General features: G+C 46.8%; 4 protein-coding genes across 4 annotated transcripts; 3 read left to right on the top strand and 1 right to left on the bottom strand.

Annotated features, from left to right (window-relative positions):
• The first annotated feature begins 2,063 nt into the window (after positions 1–2,063).
• Positions 2,064–3,959, top strand: LOC120662123 (GDSL esterase/lipase At2g23540-like). The gene is made up of 4 exons (XM_039941226.1): positions 2,064–2,722; positions 2,857–3,105; positions 3,203–3,458; positions 3,566–3,959. The coding sequence occupies exons 1-4, from the start codon at positions 2,336–2,338 to the stop codon at positions 3,787–3,789; spliced, it is 1,116 nt and encodes a 371-aa protein (XP_039797160.1). The 5' UTR covers positions 2,064–2,335; the 3' UTR covers positions 3,790–3,959.
• A 289-nt stretch (positions 3,960–4,248) lies between these two features.
• On the top strand, positions 4,249–10,061 carry LOC120662122. The gene is made up of 11 exons (XM_039941225.1): positions 4,249–4,536; positions 5,575–5,688; positions 6,306–6,457; positions 7,044–7,137; positions 7,380–7,450; positions 7,525–7,631; positions 8,037–8,158; positions 8,503–8,591; positions 8,844–8,903; positions 9,177–9,281; positions 9,505–10,061. The coding sequence occupies exons 1-11, from the start codon at positions 4,332–4,334 to the stop codon at positions 9,619–9,621; spliced, it is 1,236 nt and encodes a 411-aa protein (XP_039797159.1). The 5' UTR covers positions 4,249–4,331; the 3' UTR covers positions 9,622–10,061.
• Positions 10,062–11,197: 1,136 nt separating this feature from the next.
• On the top strand, positions 11,198–13,771 carry LOC120662118 (protein GAMETE EXPRESSED 1-like). The gene is made up of 6 exons (XM_039941223.1): positions 11,198–11,698; positions 11,816–12,530; positions 12,648–12,834; positions 12,955–13,111; positions 13,196–13,275; positions 13,449–13,771. Exons 1-6 carry the CDS (start codon positions 11,205–11,207, stop codon positions 13,664–13,666), a joined length of 1,851 nt encoding a protein of 616 aa, XP_039797157.1. The 5' UTR covers positions 11,198–11,204; the 3' UTR covers positions 13,667–13,771.
• A 67-nt stretch (positions 13,772–13,838) lies between these two features.
• Positions 13,839–18,585, bottom strand: LOC120662119 (probable serine/threonine-protein kinase At1g54610). The gene is made up of 7 exons (XM_039941224.1): positions 17,981–18,585; positions 17,597–17,881; positions 17,200–17,517; positions 16,077–16,304; positions 15,339–15,439; positions 14,598–14,712; positions 13,839–14,470 (listed from the first exon to the last, which is right to left on the bottom strand). The coding sequence occupies exons 1-7, from the start codon at positions 18,389–18,391 to the stop codon at positions 14,189–14,191; spliced, it is 1,740 nt and encodes a 579-aa protein (XP_039797158.1). The 5' UTR covers positions 18,392–18,585; the 3' UTR covers positions 13,839–14,188.
• Positions 18,586–19,435: the final 850 nt, after the last annotated feature.

Here is a 19,435-nt window from a genome sequence, read left to right as displayed (position 1 = left end):
TTTACTAAAAAGGCATTTGTTCAGGATCTCCAGATCAATTATACTGAGCCCTCCTTGATCTTTCGAGCGACATATGAGGTCCCATCTAGCCAGACGATAATTTTTCTTAGATGCATTGCCTTGCCAAAAAAAATCTGGACCGATAAAAATCAAGCTTTTCGAGGACGCCTTTCGGTAATTCGAATAAAGACATCATGAACATGGGAAGACTACTTAGAACTGAATTGATAAGAACAAGTCTGCCTCCATAAGACACATATTTCGCTTTCCAATCACTATTACGGAGTTTTCTGTGGTGCATGGGAATTCCTAAGTAACGGAAAGGATAATCCCCAATCTTGCATCAGAAAATTTCTGCATATTGATCTTCCAATCCTTTTGCCTCTCCATAGCAAAAGAGTTCACTTTTGTGGAAGTTTATTTTCAGACCTGACAGTTGTTCAAACACACTAAGCAAAAGTTTTAAATTTTTTGCTTGTTCAGTGTCATGGTCCATAAACAAAATGGTGTCATCCGCGTATTGTAGGATTGACAAACCATCTCCCACAAGATGTGGTATAATCCCCTTTATCTATCCATCATTCTTTGCTCTTTTAATTAGCAAAGCAAGCATATCTGCTACAATGTTAAACAAAACAGGAGACAAGGGGTCCCCCTGCCGAACCCCTTTCTTTGTTTGGAAGTAATGTCCAATGTCATCATTAACTTTGATGCTAACACTTCCTCCTGAAATAAAGTTTTCAATCCATCTACACCATTTGGGGGAAAAACCTTTCATCCGTAACGTCTGTTGGATGAAATGCCACTTAACTTTATCATAGGCCTTCTCAAAGTCTACTTTGAATATGACCCCGTTAAGTTTTTTTATAAAGTTCATGGATAGTCTCATGTAAAATAACTACACCCTCCATGATATTCCTCCCTGGTATAAAAGCATTACTACTACTTTCTTTTTATTTTTTAGGACATCAGGGTTGATGTGATGTTTGGATGCCAAACTCAGCAGGGTTGTGCACCAGAAGTCTCAGAAAACTGCCAATGGCTGTGTTTAGATGGGGTGAAAAGGTGGGAGAAAAAGTCACATCGGTCACTGTAGCACACTGTAGCACTTTTCGTTTGTTTGTGGTAAATATTGTCCTACCATGATCTAACTAGGCTCAAAAGATTCGTCTCGCAACGTACATCAAAACTATGCAATTAGTTTTTTTATTTAACTACATTTAGTACTCCATGCATGAGTCATTTGCTATATTTAATGTTTCGATGTGATAGGGGATGTGATGGAAAGTTTGGAAAGTTTGTGGGAACTAAACACACCCAATGTTTGGATGATCTGTCTCCAACATTTAGGACAGCGTGGACCAAACATTGCAGTCGCAGTTCAGAATCGAGCATTGCAGTTGCAGTTCAGGAATTGTGCCTGGAGCACTCATCAGAGTTTCAGAGAGTACAGAGTTAGTACCAAACAAGCAAGAAGAATACGCAGCAGATATGCAGGACACGAGGCAGCAAGAATCACTTTCGATTTCCTTTTTCCAGAGCCGAGTCTCTTCTGATACCAAATCCTGAAATGAAATCTATCTCGTAGTATCAGAGAACGGCCAGACTCTTGTCCAAGGAAACAAGGAAACAGAGACCACCTGCCGGTCGAGCCCCTGTTCGGTTGTTTCAGGCCACCTAAACTAACCGCCACCTAACCACCAGAGACGACTGCGGAAAAGAAAATAGCAAGAGCAAGAGGCGCCCAGCTAGCTTTCCATTCTGGAGGCCAAACTCACATCAACCCTGCTGAACCGGCGACCGGACAACCGTCACACGTCGGAGCTGCGACGTCGACGGCCGGCCAGGTGACATGACCGATAGGACCCCTGTTCGTTTAGCTACCATATCTAGTTCACTGCTCGCAGCGCAACCGTCAAACCAAACACCTGCACCCGCTCGCTCCCCGAGTCTCCCTCCTCCCCATATCAACAAGCATGATGCCACGGCAAGGAAGGAAACCGATCGGGGAGAACACTGGCCGGCGATCTCTCTCTCTCTCTCTCTCTCTCTCTCTCTCTCTCTCTCTCTCTCTCTCTCTCCTCTCTCTCTCTCCTCTCTCTCTCTCTCTCTCTCTCTCTCTCTCTCTCTCTCTCTCTCTCTCTCTCTCTCTCGTTCCTTGGAGATCTTGAGCTGCAGCTGATAAGCCACCTACTTCCATCGTCGGCCACCTATATACCACGCAAATCGATCGCCCCTGCTTCCCTTACCTTGCCTGCAACGATCGAGTGAGTTATGTTGATGCTGTGCTGCGCAGCCCAGTGGTTTCTCTGACTGACTGCAAGCAGAACGAAGCATGGGTTGGGCGGCGGCAATGGCCGTCGTGGCGGCGGCGGTGCTCTGCGCGGCGGCGGCGAGAGCGGAGGTGGTGGACGAGTTCGGGAGCGGCGCGTCCTTCATCTTCGGCGACTCGCTGGTGGACGCCGGGAACAACAACTACATCCCGTCGCTGTCCAAGGCCAACATGAGCCCCAACGGCATCGACTTCGCCGCGTCCGGCGGCATGCCCACCGGGCGTTTCACCAACGGCAGGACCATCGCCGACATCATCGGCGAGATGCTGGGCCAGGCCGACTACTCGCCGCCATTCCTCGCCCCCAACACCACCGGCGGCGCGATCCTGAACGGCGTCAACTACGCGTCGGGGGGCGCCGGGATACTGAACGCGACAGGCAAAATCTTCGTGAGTCGTTCGTCCCCGAATTCAATCAATAATAATCATGTCATCAGGTTGATGATGACTGAACAGTACACTGAAGATAACATATTAATTATATTATCATCATCCATCTGCCGCTGTTCATGCATGATCATCAGGTGAACAGGATCGGCATGGACCTCCAGGTGGACTACTTCAACATCACGAGGAGGCAGCTGGACGAGCTGCTGGGCAGGGACAGGGCCAAGGAGTTCCTGCGAAGGAAGGCCATCTTCTCCGTCACCGTCGCCTCCAACGACTTCCTCAACAACTACCTGATGCCGGTCCTCTCCACCGGCACGCGGATCTCCGAGTCGCCCGACAGCTTCATCAACGACCTCATCTTCCACCTCCGGGACCAGCTCACGGTGCGAGCTGCAGCTTCAATCGATCTCCACACCACTCACTCAGCAATGGCGGATCGATCCTGAACGCCGCAGGTGTGCCTGCCTGTTGTTGTTGCAGAGGCTGTACACGCTGGACGCCCGGAAGTTCGTGGTGGCCAACGCGGGCCCGCTGGGCTGCATCCCGTACCAGAAGACGATCAACCGGGTGGCCGACGACGAGTGCGTGAAGCTGCCCAACCAGCTCGCCGCGCAGTACAACGCCCGGCTCCGGGAGCTGCTGATCGAGCTCAACGGAAACCTCCCCGGCGCCAGGTTCTGCCTCGCCAACGTCTACGACCTCGTCATGGAGCTCATCACCAACTACCCCAACTACGGTGAGCACGCAATGGGAATCGGTCGACGAGGTCTATCGCCGCCGGAGCTCAGGACGACGATGAGATGTTAATAATTTTTCGTTGCTTGGTTCTTATTGCTGCTGCAGGGTTTGAGACGGCGAGCGTGGCGTGCTGCGGCAACGGCGGGTCGTACGACGGCCTGGTGCCGTGCGGGCCGACGACGAGCATGTGCGACGCGCGGGACAAGCACGTGTTCTGGGACCCGTACCACCCCAGCGAGGCCGCCAACGTGCTGCTCGCCAAGTACATCGTCGACGGCGACAGCAAGTACATCTCGCCCATGAATCTCAGGAAGCTCTTCTCCCTCTAGGTTTAATCTGGCCGTCCACGTCGACCTTGCCTTCCATTCACGCCGCTGCAACTGTATCATCCATTCATCCGGGAGAAGTGCTCAACTAATCTTTTGGCATGTAATTTTCAGAGTGTGCGTGTATATTTTTGCGAACCAGTTCCTCATAAAAAACGATTTTCTTCTTTTTATAAAAACATTGAAATTAACTGAAAAATAGAAAGCATAAAAATGGATGTTCTATTCAGCTGGCTTGTCAGACAGCCATTCAGCAGTATTTTTCTCTCGCATTAAATCGGCATCAGCAGTCAGCCAGTCGAGAACAGACAAAATTAAATTCCACCGCAAAATAAAATGAAGGACAATGGACGAGCAGGCCAGAACGAACAACGAGATGCGTTCATGGACTCACGGCCCATTAAGGCGAGCCCAAATTACACGCTTGATACGAACCCGATCAAACTCGACGCAGCCCAACTTTGTGCGCTTCCCTTTCTCCTCGCAGACTTCCCCAGTTCGATTTCGCTCCCCCTCCGGCCGCCGCACGGAGCGAAGCCGCCGCTATGCAGGCCGCCGCCGCGCGCGCGCGTCGCGTCCTCGTGTCCCCGGCGGCCTCCGGGCTCCCCGGCATTCTCTGGGGCCCTCGTCTCGAGAGCGCATCAAGCGCTGAGGGTGCCCTCCTGCTCCATCTCTACGGCGTCCCCTCCTCGGCATCCTCTCGGCATCATGCCAGGGACTTCTCCTCCTGCTTTGCCCCCCAATCGCCTGGTGAGCTCTCTTACCGCGAATCCCTCAACTCTATCGTCTGGCTGTTGTGATTCTGATGCGCTGCTCGCGGGTTTGCCTGGCGCGGCATTTCGTCGAACTGGCGGGGAGCGCGCAGAGCAGCGTGCTTAACCTTGTTGTCTCCACTCGCGAGGGAATGTTCTCTCTCGCATGGGTTTCAAGTTAAAAGTGTTCATGCTCACTCGGGAAGTGGTGAAGGTTGGGGATTGCCTGGCTAATTTCAAGGGGCTTGCGAGGGTTTAAAAGGCTTAGAGGGCAGAGATGTTCGTTCGTGCGTCGTTCTGAGGAGTTAACTGTTTTCTATGGTGGTTTCCATTTAGAGGCCGTATTTGATGCGAGACATTTCCAGTGAGCTCTTTGTGGACTATACTGAAAATTGGGTTGACGATGACTCCCAATTGCCTCACAGTGCACTAATTTGCTTGCACTACTATATGCTTGCCTTTCATAGTGAGGCCACTGAATGTAGTATATGTTTCCTTGAATAATTCATCAGCATTTCCTTGATAATCCCAACCATCAGTGAGTCTGGGACCAATAGTGAACGAAGTATTTAAGTCATTGTGTTATATGTGTCCTGGCTTCGATCATATGACGTCGTGCCATTGAATAATTTGGGCAGCTAGGGAAATGAAATGATGATGTGAGCTTAGCTAGTTGGAGTGTGTCACTGCATTTGTTGCCACAGAAGATTATATTTCTAAACAATCTCCACTTGTTTGTGGGGGCAGCTAGTTACATAGAAGCATCTATCAATTGAACAGAGTCATGGCTTGACATTCATCCTTCCTTGGCTTCTTGTTCATCTTGAGCATTATTTTTTGTTGGTTTGGATTATATTGAACTTTTCTTCAAGAAAAGAGGATGTTACCAACACCTTCTGAAGTACCCCAGCTAACTGACTATTAAGTTGCTTTATTTATTGCAGTGAAATTCTTTATGGGGGCAATTAATTCCATCATTGATTAAAATAATTTGGATTGAAACTATCTTTACTAAATTGTTTTTTCAATAATTCAGGTAACCTTATATTGCCAACCATGGCTTCACAATGGTTGAGTGAGAAATCAGTACATCGTCATATGGCAACAGCTCATTTCTCAACAGAAGCAAGTGATGTGGATCACCCTACAGGTTGTTCTGGAACACTGTTTTTGCCATTACATAGTTCCTGACTTCCTGCTCTCCCATTGGCCCTGTAAACTGTGCTAGATTTGTTAACCTATTCAGTTTTTGAAGAAAACATTATCAAAATTAAGCAGCAACTTTTTCATACTGTTATTGAGTTAGCAGCAAAAGGATCCCCTGCATAAATATCCAAACATTTGCCTCCTGGGCTCATCAATGTACCTTACATCTTTCTGGTTGTATTTGCAGTGCCTTCAATTAAGTTTTTTCTCATGCAAGTGATTCATGATTGTAATCCAGAAAATGCAGAGCTGTTTTCTGACTCTCTGATGCTTAAGTAAAGTTTATGCATGATCTGGTCATTTTCCCCGGTCGGCTTTGCTAGATTCGTGGATTTGACATTTGTTTTCGCTAGTAGAGGTTTATATTTCTTGTAAAGTTACAATTTTCCAGATAACTCCAAACCCACAAAGTAAAACAAGCAAAGGCATTGTTCATTCTGCTAGGTTCTTGGTTGAGTTTGCTATGTATTTCATTTGATATACTATAACTACACATAGAATGGATTCCCTAATTTTCATTAGCCTGCTCCTTGGATTAATTCATATCATGGTTGGCCACAGAAGCGGTAGAGGAGATGTACCAGAAAATGTTAAAATCTGTTGAAGCTGAGACTATGCCTCCAAATGCCTGGTTGTGGTCGATGATCAGTAGCTGCTCCAATAAGGAGGACATCAAACTTCTTTTTCAAATTTTGCAGAAACTAAGAGTATTTGTAAGTTCCTTCGTTTTCCTCAAACGTGCACAATACTTCTCTGTGCTATTCTGGCTGACTATGCTTGTGGTCATTGTATATTTTGTGTGCTGCTGTGCAAATCAGCTCAGTACAATTGTCTGTACATTTCCACATTCATTGGTATCATCATCACCATGCGAGGACAGTTACAAGTACTTTAATTTCTAGGGGCTCTTTTATTTGTTATTCTGTGAAGAAGTATCATCATCACCATGCGGGTACAGTTACAAGTACCTTAATTTCTAGGGCTCTTTTATTGTTATTCTGTGAAGAAGTGTTCATTCATCTGAGTTAACAGAGTGTTCTTTATATGTTGGTCATGTTGACATATGGAATAAGAATGCGTGATCTGGACTTGTTGACTGCATTGTCAAAACAAATTTAGACATTCTGGAACATTCTTAACAAGAGTAATTTCTGTGCTAGTTCCTTATAGTTAGTATAGTAGTTGTCTTTATACTACCTAATGTCTCCAGACATTGATGGCCAAGTATGTTCTCTGTATTTGTCCTCAAATTGTTCTATCACTATAGCTATCTTAATCTTGTACTTATCCTTGATTCAGAGACTATCAAATCTTTGCATCAATGCAAACTTCAATGACCATCTCTGTATGAAGGTGACCGAGGCTTGTGCTCGTGTGGGCGCCCTTGACTATGGTATGATTTTAAGCATCTAAGAGATCTATTTCTGTATGGCATTGGCATCTAGTCTGAAACACAAAGACATCAACTTTCATGTGTTATCACTTTTCAATTTTGTTTCTTCTATTGTGGGACATATTAAAGCTCTTTGACCCAGTTTCTGATTGGAAACGTCCTATTCCGCCTTCAAAATTTAGGCTAACTTAACTCAGGGTCCTTTTGCCCCCCATTAATTAAGTTTTATGTTATGAATGCAGGGTTGAAGGCTTTATGGAAGCATAATGTTTATGGAATCACTCCAACCATTGGTTCTGCTCATTATCTACTGGTATTCATTTATTTTAACTCTTATACAGTTTCCTAGTTACTTGGTTATGAGGTTATGATCCTCTCCTTTTGCAGAAACATGCTAAAGAGCTAAACGATACTAAACTAATGGAAAGCATAATGCAAGTCCTTAGGAGAAATGCCTTGCCGTTGCAACCAGGCACTGCTGATATAGTATTCAGGTATGTTGTTATCTGTTCTCAATTGGTCTTGTAACAATCTATTCTATTCGTCATATATTGTTTTCATATAATTACCTTTTAGATAATTGTAAAAGATTTTAAATAGCGCTTAGATATATTAAAATCTATAACAGTGTTTGACCACAACAATCAGCCTATCTTTCTGGTTTCTGCAATATAGTTCTGATTCACTTTGTCCTGGTGTACTTTAACAAAAATATATTCTCAAAATGTTAACTTTAGTGGATTTAATTAGAGATCCAGGGTAATAACTAACTAGGTGAATTTTGCAGAAATTAAGCCTTAAGATTTTGTTGTGATTGATTTATATTTCATTTTACATTGATTTTAGATTTCATTCTCCTTTCAGTTGTTGATCTCATGGGTTTATACTGCCTTATGCAGCATCTGCTACAATGCTAACAGATGGGATTTACTCTCGAAATATGCTGAAAGATTTGTGAAGGCTGGCGTCAAGCTGCATCGTACTGTGTTTGACATTTGGATGGAATTTGCCGCCAAAGTTGGTAAGCAATTTGATTCTTTTATGGGCCTCAGCCAAATTAGACAGCCGGCCTAAGGCTAGATTCTGGTGCTTAAGTGTGTTGGAGGTGCATTGCCATTTTGTACCTCAGGCAAATAGTTAGGGATGGGCAGAACATGTATCATTGCTCATTCCCAGTGGCATAGTTTGATCCTGAGGAAGTTGCCTTATCTTTATGAATAATCAAGGAGGGGTCACAATGTTGTCAAATCTTTTTTTTTTATGAAATGGTCAGTTTTTTTGGCAAATAATATAAATTGTTTTTTGGAGTTGTGACATAGTGTGGTTTTGTGAGGCTTCCCTAATAGTTAGGTTCTGCTTCTGCAGGTGACTCTCAATCTATTTGGAACATTAATAGTCTAAGAGGCAAGTCTGTCAAACACTACACTCTTGCAACAGGTTTTGCTTGTGCAAAGGTAATTATTCCTGGAATGGACATTATCACTCAACAAGCCAAATGTAGTATTGTTTCTTCTTATGTTATTTGGTGTGAGATCGACTAATGGTCTGTACTTTTCAACGTGCAATATTAAGCAGCAATGGGTATGTAGTTTAGCGCTTTTACCCATTTGTAGAAAACTACATAGGTGTTGTTGGTAATTTGTTTAAGATTATGTCCTTTGCTTCAGGTTTCTGATTGCAGACTCGCTATGGTTATCTTGTTGCAGGGGTCTCTGCTTGATCGGAAGCCAGAAAATGCCGCTGCCATGATTAAACTCCTTTACAAGGTTTGGCACAGGATTACTGGAATAGCTAAACAGCAGCAGTATATTCAAACTTGTTTCTGGATAAAAACTGGTTATTCCTTGCTCTGAATGTCCTGCTGCATCTCTGCTGGCTGTGTTGTTCCAGCTCATGTTATTTTTGACATTTTGAATGTTAAAATATTATCCAAAAATTGCACATACATGTTATGCTAGAAAAATTTGTAGCCAGCTTTTTACATATAAAAACCTTGAAATGACATGCTAACCTGATGAAATATTTATGGTTGGATGTAGCATTTGCCTGATCAGAAGAAACCATTTGTGAAGGATGAACTCCAAAAACTGATTGCTGAATGGCCCGCAGAGGTGATAAAAAGGCAGAAGAAAGATGATAGGAAGGTGAGATACTTGATCTTTGGTTCATTTCCTCCACAGCCCAGCTTCCGGTAGTTACCAGCAGAACTATTATCTCCTTGTGAGATTGGATTACACCTGGCAGTAATTGAACTAGGGAGTGCCAGTTCAGCAAATTTTTTACTGGTACCAAAATTGTTGGGCACAGTATATTCCTCGGATCTGTTATATGTACCTGTGTACCGACAAATTGTATCTACATTATCAGGCAATGGAGGAAGCTTTGATTAAGGACATCCCTGCGATGATCAATTGTCTGACAAAGTCGGGACTCGACATTCCTGTGGATTTGGAGAAGCTGACCCCTCAACTCCAAGCAGCGTAGATAAGAAGCGCAGGTTGGCAGATGATACCCCAAGTACGGGCTTTGTGGCGTGGGTGCAGCCAGCCAACCAAGGTCAGCGCGCGGCCATTTTGATCCCCCGTGTATTTTGCTTGATACATGTAGCGCTTAGCCTCTCCGATAATAGCATGTGTATTCCTGGCGCGTCCTCGATGGCGCACTCTGTTGTGACATTGATTTTTGTACGTTGCTCGATAGCTGCAATTCTCTCCTTTTCTTACACAAGCTAGAGCCCGAAAGTGGAAACCTGCAGCGAACAGCTGTTGCCATAATGCCATGTGCCAATATTGATTTTCTTCCTAAGAGGCATGTCGTTTCCTGTATTCTAGTAGTACAATTTTCTGTTTGTATATGGAGGCTCGGTCCTCCGAAGAATCATGTTCCCTTTTTCTTGAAGAGGAACGAAAATTTGCCCAGATCAATCGATATGTTTTATATGGCACGCAAATTCCTTTTTTTAAAAAAATTATCGGTGCTAATGATAGTGTTACATCCCAGACTCAAGAGTGCAATTCTCCTGAAGTTACATTTTTTTTTTGGTTACGAGCAATTAATTATACGTGTTTTGGGTTGGAGAGAACAGTTTGCGACTGTTGAGCGTGAATCCAACGGACGCCCCAACATGAACCGAGGTCAGAGAGAGGGAGCCAAAACGGGCGTCATCTCATTCCCCGTCTAAAATCAACTCGCGCCGGATGCCCGGGAACTCGCACCGCAACGCCGACGCGGCCACACGGCGAGTCGGCGATGACGCGGTGACGCTCCGCTCCGCTCGTGGGACGCGCCCTCCGGCGAACCGGCGGCGTCCCTCCACAGTTCACACACGCACGCCCCAGTCAGAACGCGTCCGCTGTCTCCACTATATAAATAAGGGAAACTCCGACGAGCACCCACTCCTTGAGCCCCCGGCCCTGCCCCCATTTCTACCACCGCCGCCACCAGGATTGCCGCTTGCATTGGTAAGTTCTGCTCTTCGGCAGGCGTACTGTGCCTTGTTTCTCGCCGGGGCCGGGGATGACGCCACGCTTATCATCGCCGGATTAATTAGCCGCCACGCAACATCGTCGCCGTCGAACGCCTGGGCAAGAGCAAGCCCCTCCGTCCTCTCTTCCATCGCGCCCGCCAACAGGGTTTCAGATTGATTCTGAACCGCAACCGTAGGTGTATCTGCTGCTGCTCCGGCAGCCGGCCGGTGATCGACGACGGTTATGGCGGCGGGAGCCCAACGGACGCGGAGGACTCATTGCTGAACCTGATCAGTTTGAACCGGCGGCGGGAGCCCAACCGACAGATTTTTATAACAAAAAAAAAAAACTGATTCTTTATGACGTGCTGTTCTTGGCTGTAATAATCCTGCGTTTACAGTTAGATGCTCGTCATCGCCATTCACAACTCTCCGCTTTTGTTCATCAGCGCGCGTAATAACCGGTTTTCACGACAGAAAAACTTACACTTTAACACCAGCTGCATCGATCTTTGCGACAGCTAGCGCTGATGGTAATTTGGTAGTGCAGGAAAACATTGTCAAGAACGCGGAGGAGTGATCCACGCGTAGTCGTCGGAGAATGATGAGGAGCGGGGGAATTCTTCGCCTCCTCCTTGCCATCTCGATCCTGCTCTTGTGCTCCGCACCCAATGCCGCGTCGTGGAGCATCTTCTCGTGGAGGACGACGTCGAAAGAGGCCGGAACGCCGCCGCCGCTGCGGCTGGACGGCGCCACGGTCGACGGCTTCTCGATCGACGGCGGCAGGAACGACCCCCGGGGCGCGCGGCTCGTGGACAACGCGCGGCGCCGGATGGAGGGCCCGGCGGCCTGCTGGGGCCAGGCCTACACCCGCCTCTTCGCCAGCTGCGCCGACATCATGGCCGACAAGGAGCGCCAGTCCAGGCTCGCCTGGCACCTCACCAGCTGCTTCCAAGAGGACTCCGGCCGCCCGCCGCTCCCCGACTGCGACGACCGCTCCGCCATGCTGCACTGCCGCAGGCGCCTCTCCGAGTCCGAGGACATGGTCTTCCTCGAGTTCTTCCTCGAGACCAACACCCTCTGCCACCAGCTCCAGTAAGCCGGCCTCTGACATCCTGCATTTGTTCTGATTTTTCTTTCTTTTTTACTCTGACGATTAGCATTAGCATATGCCATTGTTGTTGATGGTCTGGATCATCCCTGTTCGGGCAGGGCCGAGGCGTTCAAGCAAAGCACGGAGAGGCTGGTGAACGACCTCTCCAGGACGTCCAAGTCGGCGCACGACAAGCTCGAGACCATCGAGGAGAGGTCTGACCATCTCCTACAAGAATCCGAGAGCATCCGCGGCTCGCTGTCGTCGGTCGCCGCGCAGACCGAGCACCTCGCCGCGGCGTCCACCGCCGTCGGGGCTCAGATGGACCAGGTGCTCGGCCACTCGAGGGCCATCGCCGAGCAGTCCAAGGAGATCGCGGCCGCGCAGGCGGAGCTCAGGGCCGGACAGGCCGCGATGAGGGGCGCGGTGGACGCCGGCATGGCGCGGGTGGAGGAGTCCTACAAGACCCTCGGCGACGGGATGGACAGGCTCAGGGAAGACGCCGCGGGCGTCGAGAGGGGGATCAGGGCCGTCGGCGACGCCGTGTCGTCGAGGATGGACGGCCTGCAGCGCACCGCCGACGACATCGGGAGCGCGGCCGGCAGGTCGCTGGAGAACCAGATGCGGCTGCTGGACGGGCAGGCCAAGGCGATGCGAGAGCTGGACGATCTCCACGGCTTCCAGGCACGAGCACTCGAAGAGAGCAGGGAGACGATTCAGAACCTCGCGCATTTCGGCAAGAAGCAGCAGGAGGAGCTGCTGGCCCGGCAAGAGGAGATCCGGAGCGCGCACGATCATCTCATCCAGAATTCTCACTCGATACTGGAAGCTCAGGTTGTTCTCTTCATTCATCTTCTTCACCGTTCAAATGGGAATTTTTGTTTTTTTTTTCCAACGCTGTGCTAGGTAGGAATAGGTCTCTGATGATGGAGTTATGGTTTGCCATTGCAGGAAGAGTTCAGGGCGAAGCAGGCCAACATCTTCGCGGCACTGGACAAGCTCTACGTCCTCCACAACGCCATCCTCGTGGAGTCCCGGTTCATCAAGGCCTTCTTCTTCTATTGCTGCATCACCTTCCTCATCTACATGCTCACCAGCGCCAAGCAGACGTTCGACATCAGGGGCCACCTATATTTCGGTGAGATTCAGGCTACAGACTTCAGACAGATTGCCAAACCATTCAGTTTTCAGACTCGTGTCCACATCAAAACTTATACTGAACTCTGAAATTTGCGTTTGCTACCAAGATTCCTCTTAGGTCTTTGCGTTACGATTATGCTGGAGATTGGAGTGATCAAACTGGGAGCTGACGACTTCAACACTCAGTTCTGGGTCCTGTCCAAGGTGCTGCTGGTCAGATCAGTGTTCCTCGCCGCTGCTGTCGTCCAGATCTTGCACTCCATCTTCACATACAAGTACGGCACTCACAGGCCATCAAAACACAATGTTCAATTAACATCAAATTACTGTGAATAATTCGGTTACCCATTTTGTTGTAGGGATTATAATGTTCTGAACCATCATCTGCTCCAAGCGCTGGTGGAGAAAGTTCGGACTATTGAAGGCAATGCCGGCGGCGGTGAGCACTTTCACACCCAGACAATGCAATCAATGGCTTAGACAAAGCCCTTGTGCTAGCTAGTACAAAATTGACGAATTTTCCCCTGCATATTTCTGTGTCCTTTTGCAACTAACCACCGTGGAACTGTCATACAAAGTCTGACCAAAATGTTTGTAACATCCCTGGTCCAGGAGACATGGCGTATAATCCGTACATCTCAGAGAATGATGGAAGCCTGAGCAGATACTCCTGGGTCTTCGACGAGCTGGAGGACGAAGTGGACAGCAGGATCGATCCAGACTTCGTGCCGCCAAAAAATGGCGTTTTACTGGAACAAATCGGTGAAAACTCAGTCACCACGCCAGACTCAAGGCGATACAACCTCCGCCCGCGCATTAGACCGTGCTAATAGGCAATAGCATATAGATTACGGCAGTTCTGCTGTAGAACTTGTAAAAATATCAACACTGGGCTGAAGAACATAACTTTTGAGTTAAGTTGAAGATCTTCTAGATGATTTTTTTTTTGAAAGAAATCTAGATGAATGGAAAGAAAACATACAATGTAACTGATTGACGAGGTAGCAGTTAAAAAATATTCAATTGATTGGAAGTAAGCTATGTAGAGTGGCATGCTAAGTAGACCTAACAGTTCCGTTCCTCACTCAAATAAATCTAACATAACATATTGCTGCTTATAAGAATGGAAAAGAGAACCTAATGTACAGAATTGACTAATTGAGCTCCCTCTCCAGCCTATACAATGACCGATGTTCGGAAAAAATCCGTACATGAATGGATCTTAGAAAAAAACAATTCATTCATTGCTGCAGCCCCATGACTTAACTGAGATCTCTTAGTTCGTAGGAGCTGCTGCAAAGTATTTTTTTCAGTATTGAATACTTCTTTCGCACTAAGCATTGTATGATGTATCATCTAGCACGGGCAGTTGACGGTTGTTTTGAAGAGCGGCCAGACTTGTGTTTCCGCTTCTGGTTGCCTGCTGCAGAGTCAGCCAAGGGTCCAGACCAGGTAGGCACGGCGCCTTTTTCACAAGGAAATACAGTGCTGAAGGAAGAAGGATCTGGGGGCTCAAATGCTGGTTCCATGTGATTTGAACAGCCCAAGGGATATCCAAGTGCACCATCCTGGTGCGGTGGAGGGAACTTTTCACTCTTGCTCTTTGCATTTGCATGTGTTATTAACCTTCTTTTCTGTAGAGAAAAAAAAAATTGTTAGCCAATAAACTAAACTTTGCACCCTTCAGACAAATGCTTGCAACACAGTATATGCAGACAAGCTTATGCCAATGAACAATGAAACTCAAGTTAGTTAACATACATCAATATTTGCTTGAAGTTCAGCATTTGCCTCCGGAGCTGGAACGGCTCTAGGCCGGTCTCGTGTCCTTGTCTTCCTTGTTCCATCTCCATTAGCTCTACCAGCAGCCCTTAAGCTGTTGTTCATCCAATAAATGAGCCAATCAGCCAACGAGCAACCAGAATGTTAAGGAACAGTGTACTAAGAAACAATAAATTTGCATCTAGGGGAATAATTGGAAAGACAGACAATATTACAGAAAAGTAGGGAGACAAATTGTTGCATGACTCATCATGATGTGTAAGCAGGATTCCATGATGATGTCTAAGCATTATTCTCAACAAGTTCCCAGAAATCCTGGAATCTTGGCACGACAGCCAAGACTCACTTTTAGTATAAAATCAGTACATGTCCTTGCAGTGGACCAAAGTAACTTTTGAGAAACGAAATAATTTTTTCATAAGCTGAATACATTTTTGTCATGTTATGTCCTCTCCTGTGATCAACATGAGCACATTGAGCAGTGTTGCCCCAAGTATTTTAAGATGCATAAGCAGGCTAAGTATTAACTAAAAAATTCAGGGTTCTGCTGTAATCCCGGGCTTCAGCTCAAATTGACACCTCTGAATTCTACACTTTCTCAGGCAAAGGAATAAAACATTCATATTTACTTGCACCACTTTCTTGCATAGATGACAATACATAGCATCCAGAACAAGGACAAAATATAGATAGAACTTTGTGAGTGTAAGTGAGACAAACCGTCTAGCTTCTTCATCTCTTCGTTTCGCATCCATCTCTTTACTCGGTGGGTATTGGGGCAGACTTGATGGTTCACATGCATGAGGCTCAGTTGTAAAGAACTGCATGCATAGTGAAAATAAGGGGGGCTTGTTTTTGAAAAGAATTATTCACAATAACAACACGGCAGGATGGATTATGGATAACCTACTCACATAAATTCAGATAAGAACTTGTAGTGTCGTAGACATCTTGTATGTCTAAACAAGAATAACATTTTGACTACAGGATATACCTATTGAATTGGACAAGGTTGGGAAAGCGGAAGACTTGTTCAGAAATTAAATCTATAGATCAAGGTGGTTTGCCTACTTAATGGCAATATATTGATCAATACAAAAGGTAGCAATTTGAAGTTGTGGCTACAAGTAATATACTTTCATGTCCTGTAAAAAATGAACTATTGTTGCCCTCTGGAAATCTGGAAGCAATGAACTTTTTTTCTCTCTCAGGGACTAACATGGAGCATTCTGGTCAACTAGCTGCTATATATAATCTCTAAAAATCAAATTGAGAAGGCCAAAGTGATCTACAAGGAAAATAGGTCGCTACTATCATCAATTTTTGGTTGCAAATATTCTTAGTGATTTAGTACCCCCACTGCTAATGTCATCATCAAAGGTAATTAATCGAGCAAGTAAGGTCTTTGTTTTCATTTATATAAAAAATAAGAACAAAATGGTAACAAAGACAACTTACATCACTTTGTAATGCAGACGTTGCTGTTAAACGATCAGCTGGATCAATTGCAAGTAGTGTTTCAATCAGTCGTAGTGCTGATTGAGGGAAATCTTTGAATGTATCCGCTATTCTCCTTTTGTATGGTTGTTGAGGCTTAAATATAGTTGCATGAGGCAACTTTGATTTTTTCCAATATTCTTCCGTCGGAGAGCCACATAGCTTAAAAATTTTATGCAGCTGTTCCACCTAAATTACAGATACAATCAAAAGAAGAAACATTTGAGAGGCGCAATCGAATAAGATGAACATGAATGAACATATGACCATCACTAAATTTTAAAAGAAAAGGTAGCCGTATTTCCAAATGATTTCATTGCATTGCTACCAGTGAACAAAGAATAATTCAGCATCTGAGATCTAGAGAAAAGCAAGGAATTTAGGATTTTAACGCATAACAAAGGTGCCATGTGACGCTAAGCAGATCAAGTTTTCAGATGGTTGATATGTTCCATTATTCCTATGAATCAGGTATAGTTCTGCATTGACAAAACAGTGCATTCGTAACCCTGATTAAAAAGTGGTCCTTTTATCATCAATAAGGACATCCTTTAATTCTTATCTAAATTAGGTCAAAGTTGAAATATGATTTTCATCGACAAGGTCATTTTGCATGGCACGCTCCTTGAATAGGTCTACTGCCCAATTTCATCTAACAAAATAGCAAAACCAATATAGCTTGGGTGAGAAATTGAAATTTTGAAGGTTCGCCTACACATGAACATTAAATAGAATCAATTATTGTTCAACAAAAATACAATTCTCACAACAATATCATTTTGCATAACCCCCTCATTGAATAGGTTAAGTTATCGCACAATTTCATCCAATAATATAATGAATAACAATACCAATACAGTTTGGATGAGAGATTGAAAATTCGAAGGTTTGCCACCACATGAACAATTGAACAGTACCACAGTATTGCAGCAGGGTCACAACTAAATGGAAGAATCCACTACGATAGCTTTAGTAATGAAAATTTCACAGCCGTGGAAAACTGAATCTTTCAACGGTGAATGCTGATAGCCATATGGTAGTTCAGGCAAAATATAATGCAACAGTCAAGCATTCTGCAGCTAACCTCAGTCCGTCCAGGCATTATAGGCTTTCCAGCCAGCAATTCAGCAAGTATACATCCAGCACTCCACAAGTCGACACCAACTCCATAGTCCGTCGCACCCAACAGCAACTCCAGTGGGCGGTACCAGAGTGTCACCACCCGACTCGTCATTGGCTGTTTATGGTTGGGGTCGAAGAACGACGCTAGACCGAAATCTGCAATCTTCAGGACACCATTGTTGTCCAAAAGCAGATTTGACCCCTTGATGTCGCGATGCAGCACTCCCCGGTTGTGGCAGTGCTCGAGCCCTGACAACAACTGATGCACATAGCACTTGACCTGTCCCCACATAAACACCTCCATCAGCCGCATTTCACATAATCGGTGTGATGGTGTCTCAGCAAGACGGGATCTTGACCTGGGGCAGCGTGAACTTGATGTCGGGGCTGGCGGCGAGGCCTGCCAGGTCGTGGACCATGTAGTCGAAGACGAGGTAGAGGCTGCAGGACATGCGGGAGGTGACAAGCCCGTCGAGCTTGACGACATTGGGGTGGTCGAGGCGGCGAAGGATGAGGATCTCGCGCGCCATGAAGCGCACGCTCTCGGGCTCCAGGTTGTCGAAGCGCACCTTCTTGAGAGCCACGATCTTGCCACTCAGCGAGTCCCGCGCCTTGTACACATTGCTGTACGTGCCCTGGCCGATCTGGGAGAGAGGGAAAAAAGATGCAATTTTTCACCTCGGCGTTCGCGCGGCATGGATCACGAAGCTGGGGAGGCGGAGGGGCCAGGGAAAAGGGCGCACCTTGTCGATCTTCTCGAAGGAGTCGGCGCGGCGAGGGGTCCAGCCGTTGATGGCCTCGCCGGCGACGGCGGAGAGCCAGGCGGGCCAGCCGGCGGCGACCTGCTCGCCGCGCGCCTTGTTGGCGAAGCTCCCGCCCAGGCGCACCTCCGCGTGCGCCGCGGCGGCCGCCGCGGCGGCGGCGGAGCGCGACGACCGCGACCGGCGCTCCCTCTTCACCTGCGCCGGCTTCTCAGGCTTCTCGCCCGCCTGCTGCTCCGGCGCTGCGCCAGGCCCCGCTGGCGCCGCGGCGGCGTCGGAGGAGTCGACTCCCTCCTGCTGCGGCTGGGAGACCACGGGGTGGTCCCGGCGGCGGGAGGAGGTGACGGGGGCCACGGGGCTGGTGGTGGACGGGCGGCCGTGCACGCAGCCCATGGCGGGGGGCCGAGGTCACCGGCGGCGGGGCATGGGGCGGTGTTGGCGCGAGAGGTCTCGCCGGAGGAGGGAGGCCGCGGTCCGGAGGCGGCGGCGCGGGGACGGGTGGGAAGCGGAAGGCGAGGTGGAGGAGGTGGTGGTGGGGGCGAGTAAAGTAAAGCTGCGCTAGGCCTCGGCGAGTGAGGGGGAACGGCTCGGCAAAGGCAAGGCTCGGCAGCCTGCACGGCACGGGGCTGGTGGTGGCCAGTGGAACGGGAACGCTTTGACTCTGACGGGTCTGTACGTGCTGTCCTCTTTTTTTTTTTGTGACTAGTGCTGTCCTCTTTGATGTGCCCACGCCCTATGCGGAAATTTGGCGAGGGTAGGATGGTAATTGCTCTTGGAATAAATGTGTGCTAGTATTTTCTTTTGAGCAAGTGGTGCTAGGAGAGGTATAATATAAGATGAAACAAATGCAAGTGAAAAGTTTTTTTGAAAGAAAAAATGCAAGTGAAAAGTAAGCTATAGGAATTCTGCATTGTTTTTTAATAATAAAAGAATCAAGCATTGTAGTCTCTAGGAAACAATGTCATGTAATGGAGTATGAATAAATAATGCAAGTTAAAAGTTTTTTTCTTTTGTTTATTTTTGCATGCTTCTTGGGTTCTTGAGAGATGTTATCCTCTTTATTTCTTTGTCCTAGGGATGTGACCACAGCCATGAAAAGAAGAAAGCAAAGGGTAGAGGAGGCCCCCCCTGAAATTTATATTCTAGGTCGTAGATCCTTTGGGTTTTGTCTCATGGGCTGGCGACACGGTGCCTATAATGCATGGGATTATCAAACAACAAAAGGAACAATAAGTAGGATTAGCATGTACTTTAAGCACATGCCCCTTTTCTCCGAAATTGTGCTAAGTGACTTCTTTTCCGCATAAAATATTTTATTTGCATATGTTTTGTGCTCCTTCCTACTATTAATTACGAACATTACATAAATGTCGCACACATGACATGCTCGATTGGAGACTTGTGTGAGCAAGGCGTCCTATAGAGTATGCCTACAAA

The sequence above is a fragment of the Panicum virgatum genome, chromosome 2N (genome assembly GCF_016808335.1).
Source record: "Panicum virgatum strain AP13 chromosome 2N, P.virgatum_v5, whole genome shotgun sequence".
Lineage (NCBI taxonomy): Eukaryota > Viridiplantae > Streptophyta > Magnoliopsida > Poales > Poaceae > Panicum > Panicum virgatum.
Note: the sequence above shows the minus strand (reverse complement) of the source record. Positions and strands in the feature narration are given on the sequence as shown.

Excerpts from the sequence above, each read along its gene's own strand:
- LOC120662123 (XM_039941226.1), top strand. The coding sequence starts at position 2,336 with ATGGGTTGGGCGGCGGCAATGGCCGTCGTGGCGGCGGCGGTGCTCTGC. Across the intron at positions 2,723-2,856 it reads ACGCGACAGGCAAAATCTTC|GTGAACAGGATCGGCATGGA; the intron begins GTGAGTCGTTCG and ends CATGATCATCAG. Across the intron at positions 3,106-3,202 it reads ACCTCCGGGACCAGCTCACG|AGGCTGTACACGCTGGACGC; the intron begins GTGCGAGCTGCA and ends TTGTTGTTGCAG.
- LOC120662122 (XM_039941225.1), top strand. The coding sequence starts at position 4,332 with ATGCAGGCCGCCGCCGCGCGCGCGCGTCGCGTCCTCGTGTCCCCGGCG. Across the intron at positions 4,537-5,574 it reads CTTTGCCCCCCAATCGCCTG|GTAACCTTATATTGCCAACC; the intron begins GTGAGCTCTCTT and ends TCAATAATTCAG. Across the intron at positions 9,282-9,504 it reads AGAAGAAAGATGATAGGAAG|GCAATGGAGGAAGCTTTGAT; the intron begins GTGAGATACTTG and ends CTACATTATCAG.
- LOC120662118 (XM_039941223.1), top strand. The coding sequence starts at position 11,205 with ATGATGAGGAGCGGGGGAATTCTTCGCCTCCTCCTTGCCATCTCGATC. Across the intron at positions 11,699-11,815 it reads ACCCTCTGCCACCAGCTCCA|GGCCGAGGCGTTCAAGCAAA; the intron begins GTAAGCCGGCCT and ends CTGTTCGGGCAG. Across the intron at positions 13,276-13,448 it reads TGAAGGCAATGCCGGCGGCG|GAGACATGGCGTATAATCCG; the intron begins GTGAGCACTTTC and ends TCCCTGGTCCAG.
- LOC120662119 (XM_039941224.1), bottom strand. The coding sequence starts at position 18,391 with ATGGGCTGCGTGCACGGCCGCCCGTCCACCACCAGCCCCGTGGCCCCC. Across the intron at positions 17,882-17,980 it reads CCTTCGAGAAGATCGACAAG|ATCGGCCAGGGCACGTACAG; the intron begins GTGCGCCCTTTT and ends CCTCTCTCCCAG. Across the intron at positions 16,305-17,199 it reads TAATGCCTGGACGGACTGAG|GTGGAACAGCTGCATAAAAT; the intron begins GTTAGCTGCAGA and ends TCTGTAATTTAG.